At 43.4% G+C, this 20,473-nt stretch overlaps 2 protein-coding genes across 2 annotated transcripts in view; both read left to right on the top strand.

Annotated features, from left to right (window-relative positions):
* Nucleotides 1-20,473, top strand: part of UBE2V2 (ubiquitin conjugating enzyme E2 V2) — a 738,183-nt gene that overhangs the window by 667,347 nt on the left and 50,363 nt on the right. The gene's annotated exons all lie outside the window — the stretch shown is intronic.
* Nucleotides 104-19,153, top strand: MCM4 (minichromosome maintenance complex component 4). Its single transcript, XM_049775796.1, has 17 exons — nucleotides 104-180; nucleotides 274-357; nucleotides 480-641; nucleotides 1,475-1,638; nucleotides 2,262-2,363; nucleotides 2,631-2,726; nucleotides 2,812-2,907; nucleotides 3,795-3,933; nucleotides 5,944-6,164; nucleotides 9,176-9,296; nucleotides 11,275-11,534; nucleotides 13,000-13,365; nucleotides 14,154-14,281; nucleotides 15,041-15,248; nucleotides 16,313-16,541; nucleotides 17,313-17,446; nucleotides 18,982-19,153. Exons 2-17 carry the CDS (start codon nucleotides 288-290, stop codon nucleotides 19,072-19,074), a joined length of 2,589 nt encoding a protein of 862 aa, XP_049631753.1. The 5' UTR covers nucleotides 104-180; nucleotides 274-287; the 3' UTR covers nucleotides 19,075-19,153.

The following is a 20,473-nucleotide window of genomic DNA, read 5'->3' as shown; positions in this document are numbered from 1 at the left end:
ATTGGCTACGTGCCGCCGTGGGCGGGAACAAGCGGCTGGCGGGAAACCTGCGGCCCGACCCTCCTCTCCCGGGAAGCGCACCCGGCTCTGTTGTGTGTGTGTGTGCGTTTGTGGAGGCCTTCGTCCTTCTCCGCCGCGCCTCAGCCCCGTCCTCGGTGACTTCTTTCCGAGCGTGAGCAGGTAGGACGGGACGCTGGGCACGAGTAATTGCGGGGGATCCGGGTAGGGCGGCCGGGCGCGGTGCTAAGCCTGTCCTCTCCTTTCGGTCTCCAGCTCAGCAGGGCGCCATGTCGTCCCCCGCGTCCACCCCCAGCCGTCGGAGCAGCCGGCGCGGACGGGCCACCCCGGCGCAGACGCGTAAGTGCCCGCGCGCGCGCCCCTGGCTGTGGCGCTCGGCTGCCCTCAGAGCCGACCGGGCCTGGGGCCGCAAGCGCGGTGGTTCACGGCCTTCCCTTCTCTTCTCTTTTGCACATCGCCAGCGCGCAGTGACGATGCCAGATCCCCGCCCTCCCAGAGACGCAGAGGCGAAGAGTCCACCTCGACGGGCGAGCTGCAGCCCATGCCGACCTCGCCCGGAGCCGAGCTGCAGAGCCCGGCCCCCCCAGATGTGGTGTTTTCCAGTCCTCAGATGCATCCTTCAGGTCATCGTCAAAGACACACATGGCTTCCATTGACATGCAGATGGAGATGTGCTTGGAGTGTAGGGGATAGTGTTGAGTGAAAAGGATTAAAGCCTTGGGGCCGGAGAGATAGCATGGAGTTAGATAGAGCCTTTGCCTTGCATGCAAAAGGATGGTGGTTTGAATCCCGGTATCCTATATGGTCCCCTGAGCCTGCCAGGAGCGATTTCTGAGTGGAGAGCCCGGGTGTGACCCAAAAAACAAAACCAGAAACAGGAGCCAAAGTGACTATACAGTGGTAGGTTATGCCTTTGCCTTGCATGCGGCTGACCCAAGATGGACCCGGGTTTCCCGGATCCCCCCCAGCATCCCATATGGTCTCCCGAGCTTGCCAGGAGCAATTTCTGAGCGTAGAGCTAGGAGTAACCCCTGAGTGCAGCCCAGTGTGACTCAAAAACCAACCAAACAAACAAACAAACAAACAAAAAAGCTTAAAGCCTCTAAAGCTTCCTGAATCTATGGAGTCAACCTATAGATTCATTGGCTGGGATACTCCCACTTCTTGGGTCTCTTAGTGCTTGGCAAGTTGGGAAGTGAAGGTTGGATCAATGGTAAGGTGCTGGGTTCACACCCAAATGTATTAGGGGTCTTGAGCAGTCTCCCAGCTCACATGGTGGTTCTTGTGTGTAGTTTACTGATAGGATCTTTAAATATCCACACAATCTTAATTAGCAAGGTAACAGTACTTAACTTGCTGTTGTATTTAAGTGTTTCAGGCAGACATGTAAACTGCTGTAATTTCAGGGTTGATACACTACCAGAATTTCATGAATGTTCAAATTTTGTTTCTATAGCTATTCCTCTTGATTTTGATGTCAGTTCACCTCTGACATATGGCACTCCCAGCTCTAGAGTAGAGGGAACCCCAAGGAGTGGTGTTAGAGGCACACCAGTGAGACAGAGACCTGACCTGGGATCTTCACGGAAGGGTCTACAGGTGGACTTGCAGTCTGATGGGGTAAGGATACAGCACATTCTTCTGGTAATATAATTTTGGCAAAAATGGGTAATAACTGGGGCTGGAGAGATAACATGGAGGTAGGGTGTTTGCTTGCATGCAGAAGGACAGTGGTTCGAATCCCAGCATCCCATAGGGTCCCCTGCTTGAGACGGCCAGGAGTCAGGAGTAACCCCTGAGCGCTGCCGGTTGTGACCCCCCCAAAAAATGGATAATAACTGTCTGCCATAGAAGTAGACTGGGGGGGGGTTGGCGAAGTGGCGCTAGAGGTAAGGTGTCTGTCTGCCTTGCAAGCTCTAGCCAAGGAAGGACCGCGCGGTTAGATCCCCCGGCATCCCATATGGTCCCCCCAAGCCAGGGGCAATTTCTGAGTGCTTAGCCAGGAGTAACCCCTGAGCATCAAACGGGTGTGGCCCGAAAAACCAAAAAAAAAAAAAAAATAGACTGGGGACTATGAAGGGGACTGGAAGGAACTCCTAGGTAACTGGTGGTGGGAGATAAACGCTGGTGAAGGAATAGTTGTTGGAACATAGTACTCAGCCATTAACTTTTTAACTACCTCAGTGATTCAATATTTTTAAAAGATAATATCCTATAAACATGGTTGTCATTTTTCTGTATAGCCAGCAGCAGAAGAAATAGCTGCAAGTGAACAATCTCTAGGCCAGAAACTTGTGATTTGGGGAACAGATGTAAATGTAGCAACATGCAAAGAAAACTTTCAGGTAAGATATGTTAAAATTATATTCTGAAAATGCTGGAGAAAATATCCAAAATACTTTTAGGTGATTTAGAGTATTTTTATTGTTTTTTCTTGGTGCTGGGGATATGTCTAAATAAATGAATAAAATGTATTGGTTGGATTTATCTAGATATATTTTTTTTTAAAAAAGAAAAACTAATGAATAGTGACATACTCAAAACTTATATTTGTATTTTTGAATAGTTGGCTTATTTTTATGCATTAAACTTAATAATTTTCTCTCCACAAGAGATTTCTTCAACATTTCATTGACCCTCTGGCTAAAGAAGAAGAAAATGGGGACATAGATATAACAGAACCTCTATACATGCAACGACTTGCAGAGGTAACTAAATTTCCCTTCCTAGTAAATTCAGATAGTGCATTTAAAAGCAAAATTATCAGACTATAACTGTGATTTTATCTTACAGATTAATGTTATTGGGGAACCATTTTTAAATGTTAATTGTGAACACTTAAAAGCATTTGACAAAAATCTATATAGACAGCTCATCTGCTATCCACAGGTAAGAGATTTGTTGTGACCCTGATAAATTACAGTTAACATCAAGAAGGAATATTTTATTTGTTTGATTTTTGGATTTGGGGCCACATCCAGCCGTTCTCAGGTGTAACTTCTGACTCTGCACTCAGAAATCATTCCTGGCAGGCTTGAGGGACCATATGGGATGCAGGGGATTAAACAAAGGTCAGTCACATACAAGGCATTTGGCTCTGTTCCCAGGAGGGAATGTTTTTGAAAACCAGGTTTTCTTGTCAGTGCAGAGACCATGCTTTCAAAGCACACAACTTTAGAAAACCATGTTTCACCTTTAAGATGAACATCTTCGCACTTAGCATTTCTGAAATTGGAATGTATATTAAAACCAACATCATGTCATTAATTAGCAATGTTTTTTACTAGTATGTACTAAACAGTAGTTAACCTTAAAATTGATCATTCCTGGTGCCGGCGAGGTGGCGCTAGAGGTAAGGTGTCTGCCTTGCAAGCACTAGCCAAGGAAGGACCATGGTTCGATCCTCCGGCATCCCATATTGATATATATGATCAAATTAACCAAATTAATCAAATTCAGAGAGGTAATAGTATTATGCCCACTTCCCTGAACAGCAAGTCTGTGGTTATATAGAGTAATATTTTTGTATTATGTCAGATTTTTTTATACTTTGTATGGATTCTTTTCATTTTTTTCCTTTCTTCCCTGCTTCTAGCTTTCTCCTTCCCTCCATCCCTCTTGGTGGCATGCAGAGCTATACTTAACAGTGCCAGAAAATAAAGGGGCACACAATGTGGGAGGAATATTTGATCTATATCTCAGCCCAGAGTGCTTTGTTAAGTTTAATCTTAAAATAGGAATGCAAACTCAGCTTGGCTTCTTTATATTTCTTATAGGAAGTTATTCCAACTTTTGACATGGCTGTCAATGAAATATTTTTTGACCGTTATCCTGACTCAATTTTAGAACATCAGATTCAAGTAAGACCATTCAACGCATTAAAGACTAGGAATATGAGGACTTTGAATCCAGAAGGTAATTGTTTTATTTGTTTAGTTTGGGACTATACCCACCATTGCTCAGGACTGACTTCTAACTCTGTTCAGAATTTCACTCCTGGCAGGCTCGGGTACCATACCCGATGCTGGGGATCAAATCTGGGTTGACCACATGCAAAGCAAATGCCATATTTGCTTTGTACTATACACTGTACTATCACTCTGACCCCAGAACATAATTTTTATTAATGTTTTTGGGGCACACCCAGCAGTGCTCAGGGGTTACTCCTGACAGGTGCACTCATAAGTCGCTCCTGGCAGCCTTGGGGGAACCATATGAGTTGCTGTGGAATTGAACCTGGGTCCGTCCCAGGTTGGCCTACCACTCTGCTATTGCTTCAGCCCCTGAACATAATAGTTTTAATAGCATGAAAGTGTTTTACATGAAAATAAATCAAAGGGCTTTAAAAAAAAAAAAAAAGTGGTGAGGTGCCATAAAGAGTGTATAGCAAATAGGGTGCTTGCCTTACATACAGCTTGCTTGGTTCAAACCCTGACACTGCTTAAATTCCCCCAAGGCTTACCAGAAATTATCCTTGAGCATCACTGGAGAGTAGCCCAAAATAAAGGGGGAAAAAAAGATAGTATGAGGGATTGTATTCACAAAATAATAGCAGCTTTTGAACCTATTGGACTATTAAGCTCAATTGAAATTATATAAAAAATATTTTTTTGGTTTTTGGGCCATACCCAAGTGTTACTCCTAGCAGGCTTGGGAGACCATCTGGGATGCTGGGGGTCGAACCCAGGTCAACCATGTGCTGAGCAAACACCCTACTCACTGTGCTATTGCTCTGGCCCCTGAAAATAACATTTTAAGTATTATCAGTTATATATATTATATCGTTATGATGAGTATATTTATCTAAAAACTATTTTAGAAATATCCTGAATCATAGACAAATATAAAATATCCCAATATTGGGCTGGAGTGATTTGCATTGCACACAGCTGACACAGGATGGACCGCAGTTTGATCCCTGGTGTCCCATATGGTCCCCCAAGCCAGGGGCAGTTTCTGAGCACTTAGCCAGGAGTAACCCCTGAGCATCAAATGAGTGTAGCCCAAAAACAACAACAAAAAAAAGAAAGAGGGCCCGGAGAGATAGCACAGAGGTGTTTGCCCTGCAAGCAGCCGATCCAGGACCAAAGGTGGTTGGTTCAAATCCCGGCGTCCCATATGGTCCCCGTGCCTGCCAGGAGCTATTTCTGAGCAGATAGCCAGGAGTAACCCCTGAGCACCTCCGGGTGTGGCCCAAAAAACCAAAAAAAAAAAAAAAAAAGAAGAAAGAAAGAAGGATGGAAGGATGGAAGGAAAAGAAAAGAAAAGAAATAGTTCCTGGCAGGCTTAGGGGACCATGTGGAATACAGGGAATCGAACCCAAGTCTGTGCTGGGTCGGCCATGTGCAAGATAAACATCCTGCCTCTATGCTATCTCTCCAGCTGCCTCCATTATAGTTTGTTTGTTTGTTTTTGGTTTTTGGGCCACACCCGGCAGTGCTCAGGGGTGATTCCTGGCTATCTGCTCAGAAATAGCTCCTGGCAGGCACGGGGGACCATATGGGACACCGGGATTCAAACCAACCACCTTTGGTCCTGGATCAGCTGCTTGCAAGGCAAACGCCGCTGTGCTCTCTCCGGGCCCTCCATTATAGTTTTATGGAAGGCACACTAGCTAGAAGAGCTGGATGGGGAGAGAGGATGCAGTGGCACATTTGAGTGGTGCTCAGTGGTCACTTTGGGTGGGTCCAGGAAAATATAGGATGCTGGTGATCCAGCCCATGTCAGCTGCATGCAAGTGCCCTACCCACTGTACCACCATCTGGGCTCTATACTCCATGTATCTGACCACAACTATCCTTACCTACCTCACAGAATGTTCTGCTTCTGCTAAACTTGATCAAAGTAGACATATACTTTCCAGCAAGAAAGAAACAGGGTGGCACTGTGCGTCGTTCCTAATAGCCAACCTTTCTTCCCATACAGACATTGACCAGCTTATCACCATTAGTGGCATGGTAATCAGAACATCCCAGCTGATCCCAGAGATGCAGGAAGCCTTCTTCCAGTGCCAGGTGTGCATGCACACAGCCCGGGTAGAGATTGATCGAGGTCGCATCGCTGAGCCCTGCGTCTGTGAGCACTGCCACACGACCCATAGCATGGCACTGATTCACAACCGTTCGATGTTCTCTGACAAGCAGATGGTATGTCCTCTGGCATGTTGGGTGTTTTTTTGTCCTCAGTATCCTCACAAAAGATTTGTATCTATTTGTGAAACACTAAACCATGCTTCCTAAATAACATTCAACTGTTTCCTTCTCAGTGGATTTTGTTTGTTGTGTCCTGGATACTTCAAACACTAACTCGTGCACGGACTTATTAAATGTTATGTGTTCTTGTAAGATATGTAAACCTGGGGCAGGAGAGATAGCACATCGGCGTTTGCCTTGCAAGCAGTCTATCCAGGACCTAAGGTGGTTGGTTCGATTCCTGGCTTCCCATATGGTCCCCCGTGCCTGCCAGGAGCTATTTCTGAGCAGATAGCCAAGGAGTAACCCCTGAGCACTGCCAGGTGTGCCCCCCCCCAAAAAAAATAAAAAAGATATGTAAACCAGAAAACATGGATTTAAAAGGTAGTTGTTTTTGTTTTCTTAATTGAATCACTGGGTGGGGGATACAGTTAAAAAGTTGTGGTGGGGCCGGGCGGTGGCGCTCGAGGTAAGGTGCCTGCCTTACCTGCGCTAGCCTAGGAGACGGACCGCGGTTCGATCCCCCGGCGTCCCATATGGTCCCCCAAGCCAGGAGCGACTTCTGAGCGCATAGCCAGGAGTAACCCCTGAGCGTCACCGGGTGTGGCCCAAAAACCAAAAAAAAAAAAAAAAAGTTGTGGTGGCTGAATTTCAGAATACAATGTTCCAATACCCATTCCTTCACATTTTTCTCTTGCCTCTCCTCTTTTCTTTCATTTGAGGCACCATGGTTTGCAATACACTTACTAAGAGAGCAGAATGCATATCACTACCCCCAGCATCCAGTTGTTGTCCAGAATGATCATTTCGTATTATTTTTCCCAAAAAGCTGTATCAGTTGACATTTTCACCAATATAAAAATGTATTTAATATCAGTTAACTGTAAAACATTAAGATCAATAAAAGTTCTTTTTCTAAATTGGTATTTTACAACTTCTACTGGTAAAGCAAAAATTAAATAGCAAAAACTGAAACAAAAACAGAGGAGGTGCCAAAGCTATAGTGCAATGGGTGGGTGGGGGGTTTCTTGCACACCAGAATCCCACTAGTGACATCATCATGTGATACATTTTATTTTTTTGTTTTTGGGTCACACCCGGCAGTGCTCAGGGGTTACTCCTGGCTCTGTACTCAGAAATCGCTCCTGGCAGGCTCGGGGGACCATATGGGATGCCGGAATTCGAACCACCGTCCTGCATGAAAGGCAAACACCTTACCTACATGCTATCTCTACGGCCCCATCATTTGATACTTTTAAAGTGTTTTTGCCCAAATGTTATTGGACAGAAGTAGCTTTTTAATCCTATAATCATAAAAAGAAAATATAAAGTTAGTGATTGGGCAGTAAATATTCATATGAAACGATACATGTACAAGGGCAAGATTTATCTTATATTTTGTTCCAGCGCTGTATGTCAAATAGAGGTAATATATTGAAGGTAAAACTAACCAATGAATTTAAAATTCACTTAAGATAAGCATTTTATTTAATGTTGGTACATATTATAGGAGCAAATGTAACTTACAAATTGCCAACATGGTGCAAAATCTAGAAACACAGATGAAATCTGCTCACCAGGATTATTTATGTGTTCTCAGAATATTAAAACAATATTGATGCCAATGGGTAGGGTGGTCCCATGGGTGACTTATGTGAAGTGGAGAGGAGAGAGATGGCAACCTTGAGAAGGAAATTACCACTTTTTATCTACTTCTGCCACCGTGGGGACACCTGGAAGATCTTAGGAACAGGAAGATAGTGATGAATGTCTGCATAGTATAGACCTACTTCTCACCAGCACCACTGTCAAGCTATGCCTGACATCACTTGTTCTGCATGGTGTGGGAGATGATCCCTACCACCTGATATCTTGGGGAGCCAAGACTCAGGCTAGACAAATCAGTCCTAGACCTTAGCCAGCTATTTTAGATCCAGTGCCTTTCCCTTGCAGAAAAACAATTTCAGGAGGAGGGGACTGGAGATAGTATATCGAGTAAAGTATACTAATAAACCTGGGGATAGTATATTGAGTAAGGTGCTTGCCTTGTATGTGGCTACCTGGGCTTGATCCCCAGCATCCCATTTGCTCCCTCCTGACAGAGGCAGGAGTCCCCTTAGCATCACTGAGTGTAGCCAGAAAAAACTTTTTTTTGAGGGGGGGTCACACCCGGCTGCACTTAGGGGATACTCCTGGCTCTATGCTCAGAAGTCGCTCTTGGTAGACACGGGACCATATGGGATGCCAGGATTCAAACCAACGACTTTCTGCATACAAGGCAAATGCTTTACCTCCATGCTATCTCTCCAGCCCCTCCAGAAAAAACTTGATGTGATCAGCAATACACCTTTGTATCCACAAACCCTTTTTTTTTTTTCTTTGGTTTTTGGTTTTTGGGTCACACTCAGTGGCGCTCAGGAGTTGCTCCAGACAGGCTCAGGAGACCATACGGGATGCCAGATTTGAACCAAAGTCCATCCTCTGTTGGATGCGTGCAAGGCAAATACCTTATCACTATGCTATTGCTCCGGTCCAGACCTTCCCTTTTTGTTGTTCCTTTGTTGTGTTTGTATGTCTTTTATGGGGGCAGGTGGGTACACTTAGCTGTGCTCAGGACTTATTGCTGGTTTTGTGCTTAGGCATCATTCCTGGAGGGCATGGGGAACCATATAGGGTACCAGGATTGGAACTCAGGTTGACCATATGCAAGGCAAGTTCCTTGACCACTTATACTATCTCTCTCCCCCACCCCACCTTTATGATGTGCCAGCCATCATAACTTAAAGCTTCTCAAACACGGGTCTATCTTTGTTCTTGCTGTCAGAATCCAGACAGAATCAATGACGAGCCTGAAAATTTGTGCTTCTCCACCCAGCAGTTATCTTAGAAGTAACTTTTTTATTGTGTTTTTCGTTTTGTGTCTTGTGCTTTCTTTCCTGAGTTTTCTATCACCCCTGTTCTTTTAGATCAAACTTCAAGAGTCTCCTGAAGATATGCCTGCAGGGCAAACCCCTTACACAGTTGTCCTTTTTGCTCATAATGACCTTGTTGACAAAGTTCAACCTGGGGACAGAGTGAATGTTACAGGTACAAATATAAGTTGTGTCATTGCAGTAAGTCTGTTTTATGCTAATGCAACGGTTTTTAAAAAAGCACAATTTGGGGTTTTGTGGGGCTTTGGGTGTTTTTTGTTTGTTTTTGTTTAGGTTTTTTGGTGATTACTCCTGGCTAGGCTGATGGGACAAGACCATAGATACTGTTTGGTGGGAATCAAGTCCTGATCCACTGCATGAAATCCACATTTTACCTGTCACTTGAGCCCTGCTAATGACACTTTTAAATGTATCTTTTAAAATCAAAAGGGCTTTTGCTTGTGAATTTATTAGCATGGAGACTCCTCTTATCTCTAAAAGCAAGAAAATGTTATTGTTAACTTAAAAGAGATAAGTGGAGAATGAGAGAGAAGTATATGTTCTAGCTAGAACATGTTTCTTCAGAGTGAAAATAAGCTAGCAAAAATACTGACAGCAAGTGAGATAAAGGTTCAAGGAAGAATATGGACTTGAAGAGTTGAAGAATGAGTAGGATATACTGTTTGAATCCCCTTTTCAACCTCATTAAGCAGAGCCTTCCAATTTTATATTCCTTTGTCTCTTGCTCTCACTGAACTAAAATTGTAATTATGGTTTAATGATGTTAGTCTTTTGAAAAGCAGCTTCAGACAAGGCTGATACTTGGGAAGAGTGGAGCTCTGCCAGCAATTCCAAGAATTATCACTCTAACTCCTAGGGTCTTACATAATTTTCTGCTTTTCCAAGTTTATTACAAAGAATGGGTCATAGCACTTTGTATGCTATGAGACACTTGATGGCATTTTTAGAACTAAAGAAGAGGTTCAGAGATGTGAGCCTGTGTCCAGAGGCTCTTGTGGCTGTGGCTCTAGAAGCTGCCCTCCTTCACTTCCTACCAACACCCTGCACTGGGCAGAAGCAGAAGGCAGAAGATTCTTGATTGCTCAGGCTGCACTTGTGTTTGTTTTTTGTTTTGTTTCTTGCCTATCCCAGGCATACTTAGAAGGCCCCAGGATCCCACCAACAATTTTCCCCAACCAGACTGGCAACTTAATGCAAGGGCCTGAGGATGGGCCCAGACCACATATAAGTGATTTCTCTTTCCAACTTGCTTTGGGCCAGCCTAAGTCCTTGACTCTGGCCATGAAAGTGTATTCTTTTTGTTTTGTTTTAGTGTCACATTTGACAATGCTCAGAATTATTCCTGGCTCTACAGTCAGTAATTATTCCTGACAATGTTAGGGAACCATAAATGAAGCCAAGGATGGGACCCAGGTTGAATGGTGCCCACCCTGCTGTTATCTTCTTGTCCAGAAGGTGCATTCCTCAGTGTCTTTATTTTTTTTTTTTTAATAATTTTTTTTTTTTTTTTTTTTTTTTTTTTTTTTGGTTTTTGGGCCACACCCAGCGGCGCTCAGGGGTTACTCCTGGCTGTCTGCTCAGAAATAGCTCCTGGCAGGCACTGGGGACCATATTTTTTGATAATTTTTTAAGCACCATGATTACCAACATATTCGTAATTGGGTTTCAGCCATAAAATGCATACCTCCGGGGCCGGAGAGATAGCATGGAGGTAAGGCGTTTGCCTTTCATGCAGGCGGTCATCAGTTCGAATCCCGGCGTCCCATATGGTCCCCTGTGCCTGCCAGGAGCAATTTCTGAGCCTGGAGCCAGGAATAACCCCTGAGCACTGCCAGGTGTGACCCAAAAACCACAAAAAAAAAAAAAAAAAATGCATACCTCCCCTTACCAGTGCAACTTTCCCACCTCCATTGCCCCCCTCCATTTCCTACCTCCCCTTTCCTCTGCCTGTCTTCAAGGCAGGCATTGTATTTCTCTATTGTTGTCATGGTAACTATTAGTGTAGTTATTTCTCTAACTGCATTTACTGCACTTTGTGATAAGCTTGTTATCATGGGCTGGTCATATGGAAGTTCCTCAGTGTCTTCTATTTGTAATGGTATGTTGAGCCCTTGTCATGGTTGTACCCTCAGGCATCTATCGAGCTGTTCCCATTCGAGTCAATCCAAGAGTGAGTAACGTGAAGTCAGTCTACAAAACCCACGTCGATGTTATTCATTACCGAAAAACGGATGCAAAACGTCTACATGGCCTGGATGAAGAAGCAGAACAGAAACTCTTTTCAGAGAAGCGTGTGGAATTGCTGAAGGAACTTTCCAAGAAACCAGACATTTATGAGAGACTTGCTTCAGCCTTGGCTCCAAGCATTTATGAACATGAAGATATAAAGAAGGTAACTGAAAATGTTTTATGGTTGGGCCATACCTGGCAGTACATAAGGATTACTCCTGCATTAGAGATCATTCCTGATGGTGGTTTGGGATCATATGTGGTACCAAGGATCAAACCAGAGTTGGCTACATGAAGACAAATGGATTAACTCTTGTAATATCTCGTTAGCCCCAAAAATGAATTTTTACTTTCTTGGGCTTTATAATTTTTTGGCATCAAATAATACAAATATCCATCTCATCCACCCCCACCCTCTCTGTTTAAAGACAGGAGCTTTTGCCTGCTTGACCAAATAAGGCACTCACATACTGCTTTGATTATTTATTGAGGAGAATTATAGTATCATTATCTCTTTGTTTTTGTTTTTTTGTTTGTTTTGTGGATTTTGGTCTACACCTGGCAATGCTTAGGGATTCTTGCAAAAATGCAAAGCAAATGCCTTAGTCCCTGCACTGTCTCTCTAGCCCAGTATCATATTTCATATGTCTTTAATTCTTTTTCTTTTTTTTTTTTTTTAAGTTTTTTAGTTTTTGGTTTTTGGGTCACACCCGGCAGTGCTCAGGGGTTACTCCTGGCTCTAGGCTCAGAAATTGCCCCTGGCAGGCACAGGGGACCATATGGGATGCCGGGATTCGAACTACCATCCTTCTGCATGAAAGCCAAACGCCTTACCTCCATGCTATCTCTCCAGCCCCTTCATATGTCTTTAATTTCTTTGTTGAAATTATTTTGTAGTGTAGAAAAATACCCCTAACATTTTAACTCTCAGTTGCTCTAAAGCAGGGGTCTCAAACTTAGTTTACCTGGGGGCCGCAGGAGGCAAAGCCGGGGTGAGGCAGGGCTGCATAAGGAATTTCGCTTACCGAGTATTTGCAATAAAACGCATTAGTGGGGCCCGGAGAGATAGCACAGTGGCGTTTGCTTTGCAAGCAGCCGATCCAGGACCAAAGATGGTTGGTTCAAATACAGGTATCCATATGGTCCCCCATGCCTACCAGGAGCTATTTCTGAGCAGACAGCCAGGAGTAACCCCTGAGCACCGCTGGGTGTGACCCAAAAAAAAAAATCGCATTAAACATTTGCATACCCTGAACAGTTCCGAATGTTTTTTTTTTTTGTTTGTTTTTTGGTTTTTGGGCCACACCCGGCATTGCTCAGGGGTTACTCCTGGCTGTCTGCTCAGAAATAGCTCCTGGCAGGCACGGGGGACCATATGGGACACCGGGATTCAAACCAACCACCTTTGGTCCTGGATCGGCTGCTTGCAAGGAGTTCCGAATGTTTAATGCGATTTTTTTCTTACTAATCCGGTTTTTATTGCGATTATTCGGTAAGCAAATAATCGCGAATACTGCGATATTTTGAAGGCTGGCCGCAGGCCACAAAATGTTGTACGGAGGGCCGCGAGTTTGAGACCCCTGCTCTAAAGTAAAATAATATTTAGATTTGTTCATTTGTTCTTTTAGGGAATCTTGCTTCAACTCTTTGGAGGAACAAGAAAGGATTTTAGTCACACAGGCAGGGGCAAGTTCCGTGCTGAGATCAATATTCTACTGTGTGGTGACCCTGGGACCAGCAAGTCCCAGCTGCTTCAGTATGTCTACAACCTGGTCCCCAGGGGTCAGTATACTTCAGGAAAGGGTTCCAGTGCAGTTGGCCTTACTGCATACATAATGAAAGACCCTGAGACAAGACAGCTGGTCCTTCAAACTGGTGCCCTTGTCCTGAGTGACAATGGAATCTGCTGTATTGATGAGTTTGACAAGATGAATGAAAGCACAAGATCGGTGTTGCATGAAGTCATGGAACAGCAGACTCTTTCCATTGCAAAGGTGAGTAACATTCTACATTCATAAGTACAAAATGAGACTCTGGAATTGCAATGTGACTTGATTTTAAATTTGAGCATCTGGGAAAGACTTTGACTAGCTGCAGATAAGTGTGATTATATCCTATAGGATCCTCTTTATTTGCGGGCCACCCCCAATTATGCTCAGGGGCTACTCCAACTTTGGTACTTGGGGATCAACTCTCAGTGGTGCTTGGGGTGGAAAGCCAAGAACTTCAAGGGATAGAACTATGCTTTCCTGTTCACTAAGTACTCTCTTTCTCCAGGATCCCCTTTTTCTTAGTACTAACCCCTGAGCTGTGATATTGACTGAACCTGAATTTAGCCTGTGTATTTTGTAGGGGTTTAACTTCTGAAAAAGACACTATCATAGCATATACTTATCTGAACTTTGTTCCTTGGCATAAATCCAAATAACAAGGAATGGGCCCAGAGAGATAGCACAGGGCGTTTGCCTTGCAAGCAGCCAATCCAGGACCAAAGGTGGTTGGTTCAAATCCCAGTGTCCCATATGGTCCCCCGTGCCTGCCAGGAGTTATTTCTGAGCAGACAGCCAGGAGTAACCCCTGAGCATCGCCGGGTGTGACCAAAAAAAAAAAACAAAAAAATAAAAATAAACAAATAACAAGGAATTTTTCCCCAAATGGAGAAATTGGGTTCATGTGTCTCATATAAGGACAGTGGAGAAATAGCAGAGGCCATGCCAGGTAAAGAAGGCTCACGTAATTCTTTTCAGCCTCAAGCTCAGGCTTCTTCTGTTTTCTCTGCTAGGCTGGGATTATTTGTCAATTAAATGCACGCACGTCTGTCCTGGCAGCAGCAAATCCTATTGAGTCTCAGTGGAATCCAAAAAAAACTACCATTGAAAATATTCAGTTGCCTCATACATTATTATCAAGGTACGGAACACATGCTTTACTTTGCTTATTTTCGACTTTAGAATGAGATTTGGAAAAGGAACTATTAAAATACAATGGCTGATATTATAAACTCTTTGCTCTAATACAAGTTTTCGAGTTGAATTGGTCAGGATGTTTATATTAGAACCATAACTTCAATTGTAAGCCTAATACTGATTTTTCAGAGGCAGTTAGGAGATTTTACTTTGACTAACTTTTCAGAAGCTGTCACAAAACTTTTAGTCTCAGTCTTAAAACCACTAGCAAGGTCAATACATAGAATATTGAAATATATAGCTGCACACAGAAAAGACTAAAAATTTTTAACGTAATTGAAGCAGAACCTTATTACACTTTCTCAATTTCATTCAAATAGTGATGTATTTTATAAATGAATTTTAACTTTTACCAGGGGTTCTCCCCCAAATAGTGGTCAGGACGCTGCAGGGCCCTTATAGGTAGTTCTCAGACAAGAGACCCTTGCGTACAGTTCACCAAGGATGCAGTGCTACCTGGGGGCCTTCAGAGCTGTGCCCAGCAATCTTTGGAGGATGATGTAGTATGAGAACCGGGGATGGGAGGCCCACACCTGGCGGTGCTTATGACTTGCTCTGTGCTCATGATCACTCCTGCAGTGCCCATGTGAGGTGCAAAGGGTTGAACATTAGCAATCTATGGCTCCAGCCCAAAGACCACTTCATTCATAGGTATGTTAGCACTCTCACTCAGAACTAGTTTATTTCTTTGTTTTTTTTCCAGGTTTGATTTGATCTTCCTCATGCTAGACCCTCAAGATGAAGCCTATGACAGGCGCCTAGCCCACCACCTTGTGTCACTATACTACCAGAGTGAGGAACAGGTGGAGGAGGAGTTTATGGATATGGCTGTGCTCAAGGACTACATTGCTTATGCCCATAGCACAATCATGCCTCGACTAAGCCAGGATGCCAGCCAAGCTCTCATTGAGGTAACAGATGTGACTTTACTATTTCTTTTCTCTATTTTGTCCTGTTACTAAATTAACCTTATCAATTATATAAAGGGATAAAGATTCAAGATGAAAATAACTGAATTGAAGTTTCATAGGTATTATGTAGTAACTTTTTAATCATATATGTTATCCACGTTCTCTGAGTTTGCATTTGGTTTATAAAAAGTAATTAAACAAAAGGACAAGAGAGATAGCATAGCAGTAAGACATTTGCCTTGCATGTGGCTGACTCAGATGGACCCAAAGTGGTGCTGAGTGTGGCCCAAAAACCATAAAAATAAAATGAGGGGCTGGAGCGATAGGGTTCAATTCCCTGTATCCCATATGGTTCCCTGAGCCTGCCAGTAGCAATTTCTGAGTACAGAGCCAGGCGTGACCCCTTAGCACAGCCGGTTGTAGTCCAAAATTCCCACACACACACACACACAAATAAAAAATTTACTGGTATTCTTGTGGGATGTGAAAAATAAAATGTTGGGGCCGGAGAGATAGCACTGCATTAGGACGTATGCCTTGCATGCAGAAGAACAGTGATTCAAATCCCGGCATCCCATATGGTACCCTGAGCCTGCCGGGGTCGATTTCTGAGCATAGAGCCAGGAGTAGGTCCTGAGTGCTGCCAGGTGTGACCCAAAAACCAAAACCAAAAATGAAAAATAAAATGTCATGTGATAAATTTAACACCACTTACCTTTGTTGCTAGTCACATATGGAGTCCTCCTTTAGAGGTTGAAATACATAGATTTCTAAAAGATTGGAGGACCTTTTTATCCAGGCTTTCAAATTAGTCCCAGCTATTCGGATGTCCTGATGTCCTTTCTTTCTCAAAACACCATATCCTTGGAGAGCTGACCACATACACCTTATCCATTCTGATTCTTCAGACTTCCATCACATGCCATTGATGAAATATGAGTCTCAAGACAAGAGATCAATTACCTGTCCATGATAGCCACGCATGCGTTCAGTTTATTGAGCAGATCCTTTCTTAAAATCCAGTTATGAAAATAAGTATTGTTGTTTTTCCTTGCATGTACTAGGCATATGTAGACATGAGGAAGATCGGAAGTAGCCGGGGTATGGTTTCTGCATACCCTCGTCAGCTGGAATCATTAATTCGCCTGGCAGAAGCCCATGCTAAAGTAAGGTTTTCAAACAAAGTTGAAGCAATTGATGTCGAAGAAGCCAAGCGACTCCATCGGGAAGCTTTAAAGCAGTCTGCAACTGACCCCCGAACTGGCATTGTGGACATATCTATTCTTACCACAGGTCTGTTGCATTGAACTTATAAATAACATACTCTTTTTTTTTTTTACCCCTCCCCTAAATAACATATTCTTAATGTAAACAACCAAGTCATTTTAGGCAAAAATTCTTTACGGGTAAGATAAAGGTACTCAAAACAGGCTTGATTTCTGAAAGATATAGACCTGAATGTGATGCTTGTTTAAAGAAGAAATTATTTTCTTTTTCTTTTTCTTTTTTTTTTTTGGGGGGGGGGGTTGGTTTTTGGGGCCACACTTGTTTGATGCTCAGGGGTTACTCCTGGCTAAGCACTCAGAAATTGCCTCTGGCTTGGGGGAACCATATGGGATACCGGGGGATCGAACCTCGGTCCTTCCTTGGCTAGTGCTTGCAAGGCAGACACCTTACCTCTAGCGCCACCACACCGGCCCCAAATTTTCTTTTTTTGGTTTTTGGGCCACACCCGGCGATGCTCAGGGGTTACTCCTGGCTGTCTGCTCAGAAATAGCTCCTGGCAGGCACGGGGGACCATATGGGACACCGGGATTCGAACTAACCACCTTTGGCCCTGGATCGGCTGCTTGCAAGGCAAACGCCGCTGTGCTATCTCTCTGGGCCCCCCCAAATTTTCTTAATGAGCATAAATGTGCTCATGGTATCAGATCTGCCACTGTACGGTTGTTTGCAGTACGGTGACCATGGGAATTCAAAACAATTCTAGTTCAAAAAACTTACTTTCAAAAGCACAAATATTTTCATTGATTTTCTTTTTTTTTTTTTTTTTAATAAATTCAGGAATGAGTGCCACCTCTCGTAAACGGAAAGAAGAGTTAGCAGAAGCATTGAAAAAGCTGATTTTATCTAAAGGCAAAACACCAGCTCTGAAATACCAGCAACTTTTTGAAGATATTAGGGGGCAGTCTGATATAGTAAGTATTCATACGTAATTGTTTCTTCACATCCAACTCTGAAAGGCTTGAAGATGAAGGGGTCACATGGTGCCTGCCTGTCACTGAATTGGGCCTCTAGTAAGCAAGATTGTGCTCCAGACATTTGAGCAACTTCCATAGCTAGCCTGTTTCTTTTTTTTTGTTTTTGTTTTTTTAGGGTTTTTTTGAGGGGGCCATACTCAGTGATGTTCAGGGGTTATCCTGTCTATGCACTCAGAAATCGCTCCTGGTTTGCGGGACCATATGGGATGCTGGGGATCGAACCCAGATCTGTCCTGGGTCAGCCACGTGCAAGACAAATGCCCTACTGCTGTGCTATCACTCCAGCCCCTTTTTTCTCTTATTATGATTTTTTTTCTTTGTTCCCTCCTCTTTTCTTTTTCTCTCTCTTTGGTTTGGTTTTAGGGACATCACCCATTGGTTCTAGGAATTGAAGCTGGGCTGGCCATATGCAGGGCAAACACTCCCCTTTTCTTTAGTTTTTTGGGGGCCCCAGCCCCCTTTAGTTTTTGATTAACAATTACTGTTGGCATATTTGATGGTAAATATACTTTTTTTTTTGTAGATTTTTGTTTTTTGGGAAGCCACACTTGATGGTACTCAGGGCTTATTTCTTGCTCTGCACTCAGGGATCACACTTGGTTGGACTTGGGTCCATAATGGTACCGGGATTTAATCTGGGCCGGGTACATAGAAAGTAAGTCCTCTACCTGCTACACTATTACTCTAGCCCCTAAATAGGCTTCCTTTTTTTTTTTGGTTTGGTTTTGGTTTTGGTTTTGGTTTTTTAATTACAGCCAGTGGCGCTCAGAGGTTGCTTCTTTCAGGCTCAGTGGACCATATGGGGTGCCAGGAATGGAACCAGAGTAATGTGCAAGGCAAACATCCTACCGCTATGTTATATGCTATTGCTCCGGCCCCTAAATATACTTCTTACTGTCATAAGTGGTTTATATTTTGTTGGTACATTTCACATCCTTAATTAGTTGGACATTTAGAATGGAAGTTTGCTTTAGAAGTAAAATACAGTGATGCCTTTTTGTGAATAAGTAGAGTTTTTTCCTATGACAATTTAGCCAAATCCACCCCTTTGTTTTTCTTGTATTTCTTTATATTTGGGGGTCTAGGACCATACCTTTCTCTGCTCAGGGCTCAGGGTTGCTTCTGCCTGGGCTCTGAGCCATCAGGGCCAGGAATAAAAACCAGGCCTGCTCATCCCATTGAACTTTTCTTTTTCTCTATAATTTTATAGAATTTTATAATTCTTCCATACACATTTGCCATCTATGATACATTGCACATAGGGCAGACAGGAGACATGGGGAGGTTGGATGAACCATATTGACACCAAGTTTACAGTATTTACCATTTGGTCCTTCATAAGAAATGATTGACATCCTTGGGTTAAAGCATTAAAAAATGTATAGAGTTGCCAAAAGGCTGACATGAGTTTTTAACATAGATGTCCTGTTTGTGATGTAAAGGAAATGTTTTTTTCCTCTTCTTCCCCAAAGGCTATTACCAAAGATATGTTTGAAGAAGCACTTCGTGCCTTGGCTGATGAGGACTTCTTGACAGTAACTGGGAAAACTGTTCGCTTGCTCTGAAGTTCTAGTGAGCAGTGCTGTGTTCTACATATCTCATGTAGACGTTTCACTTACTTGTATACATATGCAACATCAGTGAATTCTTTTTGTTTGTTTGTTTTGTTTTTTTGTTTTTGTTTTGTTTTTGGGCCACACCCGGCATTGCTCAGGGGTTACTCCTGGCTGTCTGCTCAGAAATAGCTCCTGGCAGGCACAGGGGACCATATGGGACACCGGGATTCGAACCAACCACCTTTAGTTCTGGATCGGCTGCTTGCAAGGCAAATGCCGTTGTGCTATCTCTCCGGGCCCGTCAGTGAATTCTTAACATCAATCATTAGCACCAGAAAAATGTTACAACCTGGGTTTATTTTTCATAGTAAACTGCATTTTTGTGGGGATTTTTTGTTTGTTTGGTTGGTTGATTGGTTTTATATAATGTTGTGAAATCGTCAGTTGTGTGTTCTACAATCCCCAGAGTGGGAGAGGGATTCCCAGGCTCCCAATCCGGGTAGGACAAGAGACCGCGGTTTCGGCAGCAATTCCAATGCAGGAAGTAATCCACACGTAGTTGGGAAGGAATAGTAGGCCAGAAACTCACACTGCAAGCTGTTCACCCACGAGCCATTTGTTGCACCATGTGGAATCAGGATGGTAGCTTCCCCTCCAGATAAAAGAGCCAGATAAGGAGGCAATGGGAAAACATCTTTTAACGTGTAAACCAAAGAAACAAATCGAGAGATAACTAATTAGAAGTCAATATAAGGACCAATCCAAAGCCCTCCTATTGCAGAAAGAAAATCCAGATAGTGCCAACATAGTGTCTCATTTTGAAGAAGGTCCTGGATTAAGTGGAGGTGCCAGCAAAAAGGACACTTAGTCAACTCACCAAATAGCTTAATTGGTAGGATTTTCTTTTCTGTTTTTGGGCCACACCCTGTGACGCTCAGGGTTTATTCCTGGCTATGCCTTCAGAAATCACTCTAAATTTGGGGGACCATATGGGATGCCAGGGATCAAACCGAGGTCCATCCTAGGTCAGCCACATGAAAGGCAAATGCCCTACTGCTGCGCTATTGCTCCAACCTGGTACTTTTCTGTTTTACAGTGAAGTTTGAAGTCTCATGTCTAAAGCTTCAAAGCAAGAGATAAAGCTGAAATTAGATGTCTTGATTCTCAAACCTAACTATATATATAACTACTATACTTCTTCTGTAACTCAATGTTTTCACTGGTGCTTTTGAACACGTTTTAAGTTTCCAGAGTCAGAGTTTCCTGGTGCTTGTCACATGGAGGGCACTTGAAATATTACTTTGAGAAGTTCCTTCCTGGGAGGGTCAGTAATGAGGCCAGGGCCATAGGAAAAATGGTGATTCTGGATGATGGAGGCAGCAAGCCTGACATCAACTGGGCAAAGGCT

This window comes from Suncus etruscus, chromosome 6, assembly GCF_024139225.1.
Source record: "Suncus etruscus isolate mSunEtr1 chromosome 6, mSunEtr1.pri.cur, whole genome shotgun sequence".
In the NCBI taxonomy this organism is placed as follows: Eukaryota; Metazoa; Chordata; class Mammalia; order Eulipotyphla; family Soricidae; genus Suncus; species Suncus etruscus.
This window is presented reverse-complemented; position numbering and strand designations above follow the sequence as displayed.

Excerpts from the sequence above, each read along its gene's own strand:
- MCM4 (XM_049775796.1), top strand. The coding sequence starts at position 288 with ATGTCGTCCCCCGCGTCCACCCCCAGCCGTCGGAGCAGCCGGCGCGGA. Across the intron at positions 1,639-2,261 it reads TGGACTTGCAGTCTGATGGG|CCAGCAGCAGAAGAAATAGC; the intron begins GTAAGGATACAG and ends TTTTCTGTATAG. Across the intron at positions 2,364-2,630 it reads CATGCAAAGAAAACTTTCAG|AGATTTCTTCAACATTTCAT; the intron begins GTAAGATATGTT and ends TCTCTCCACAAG.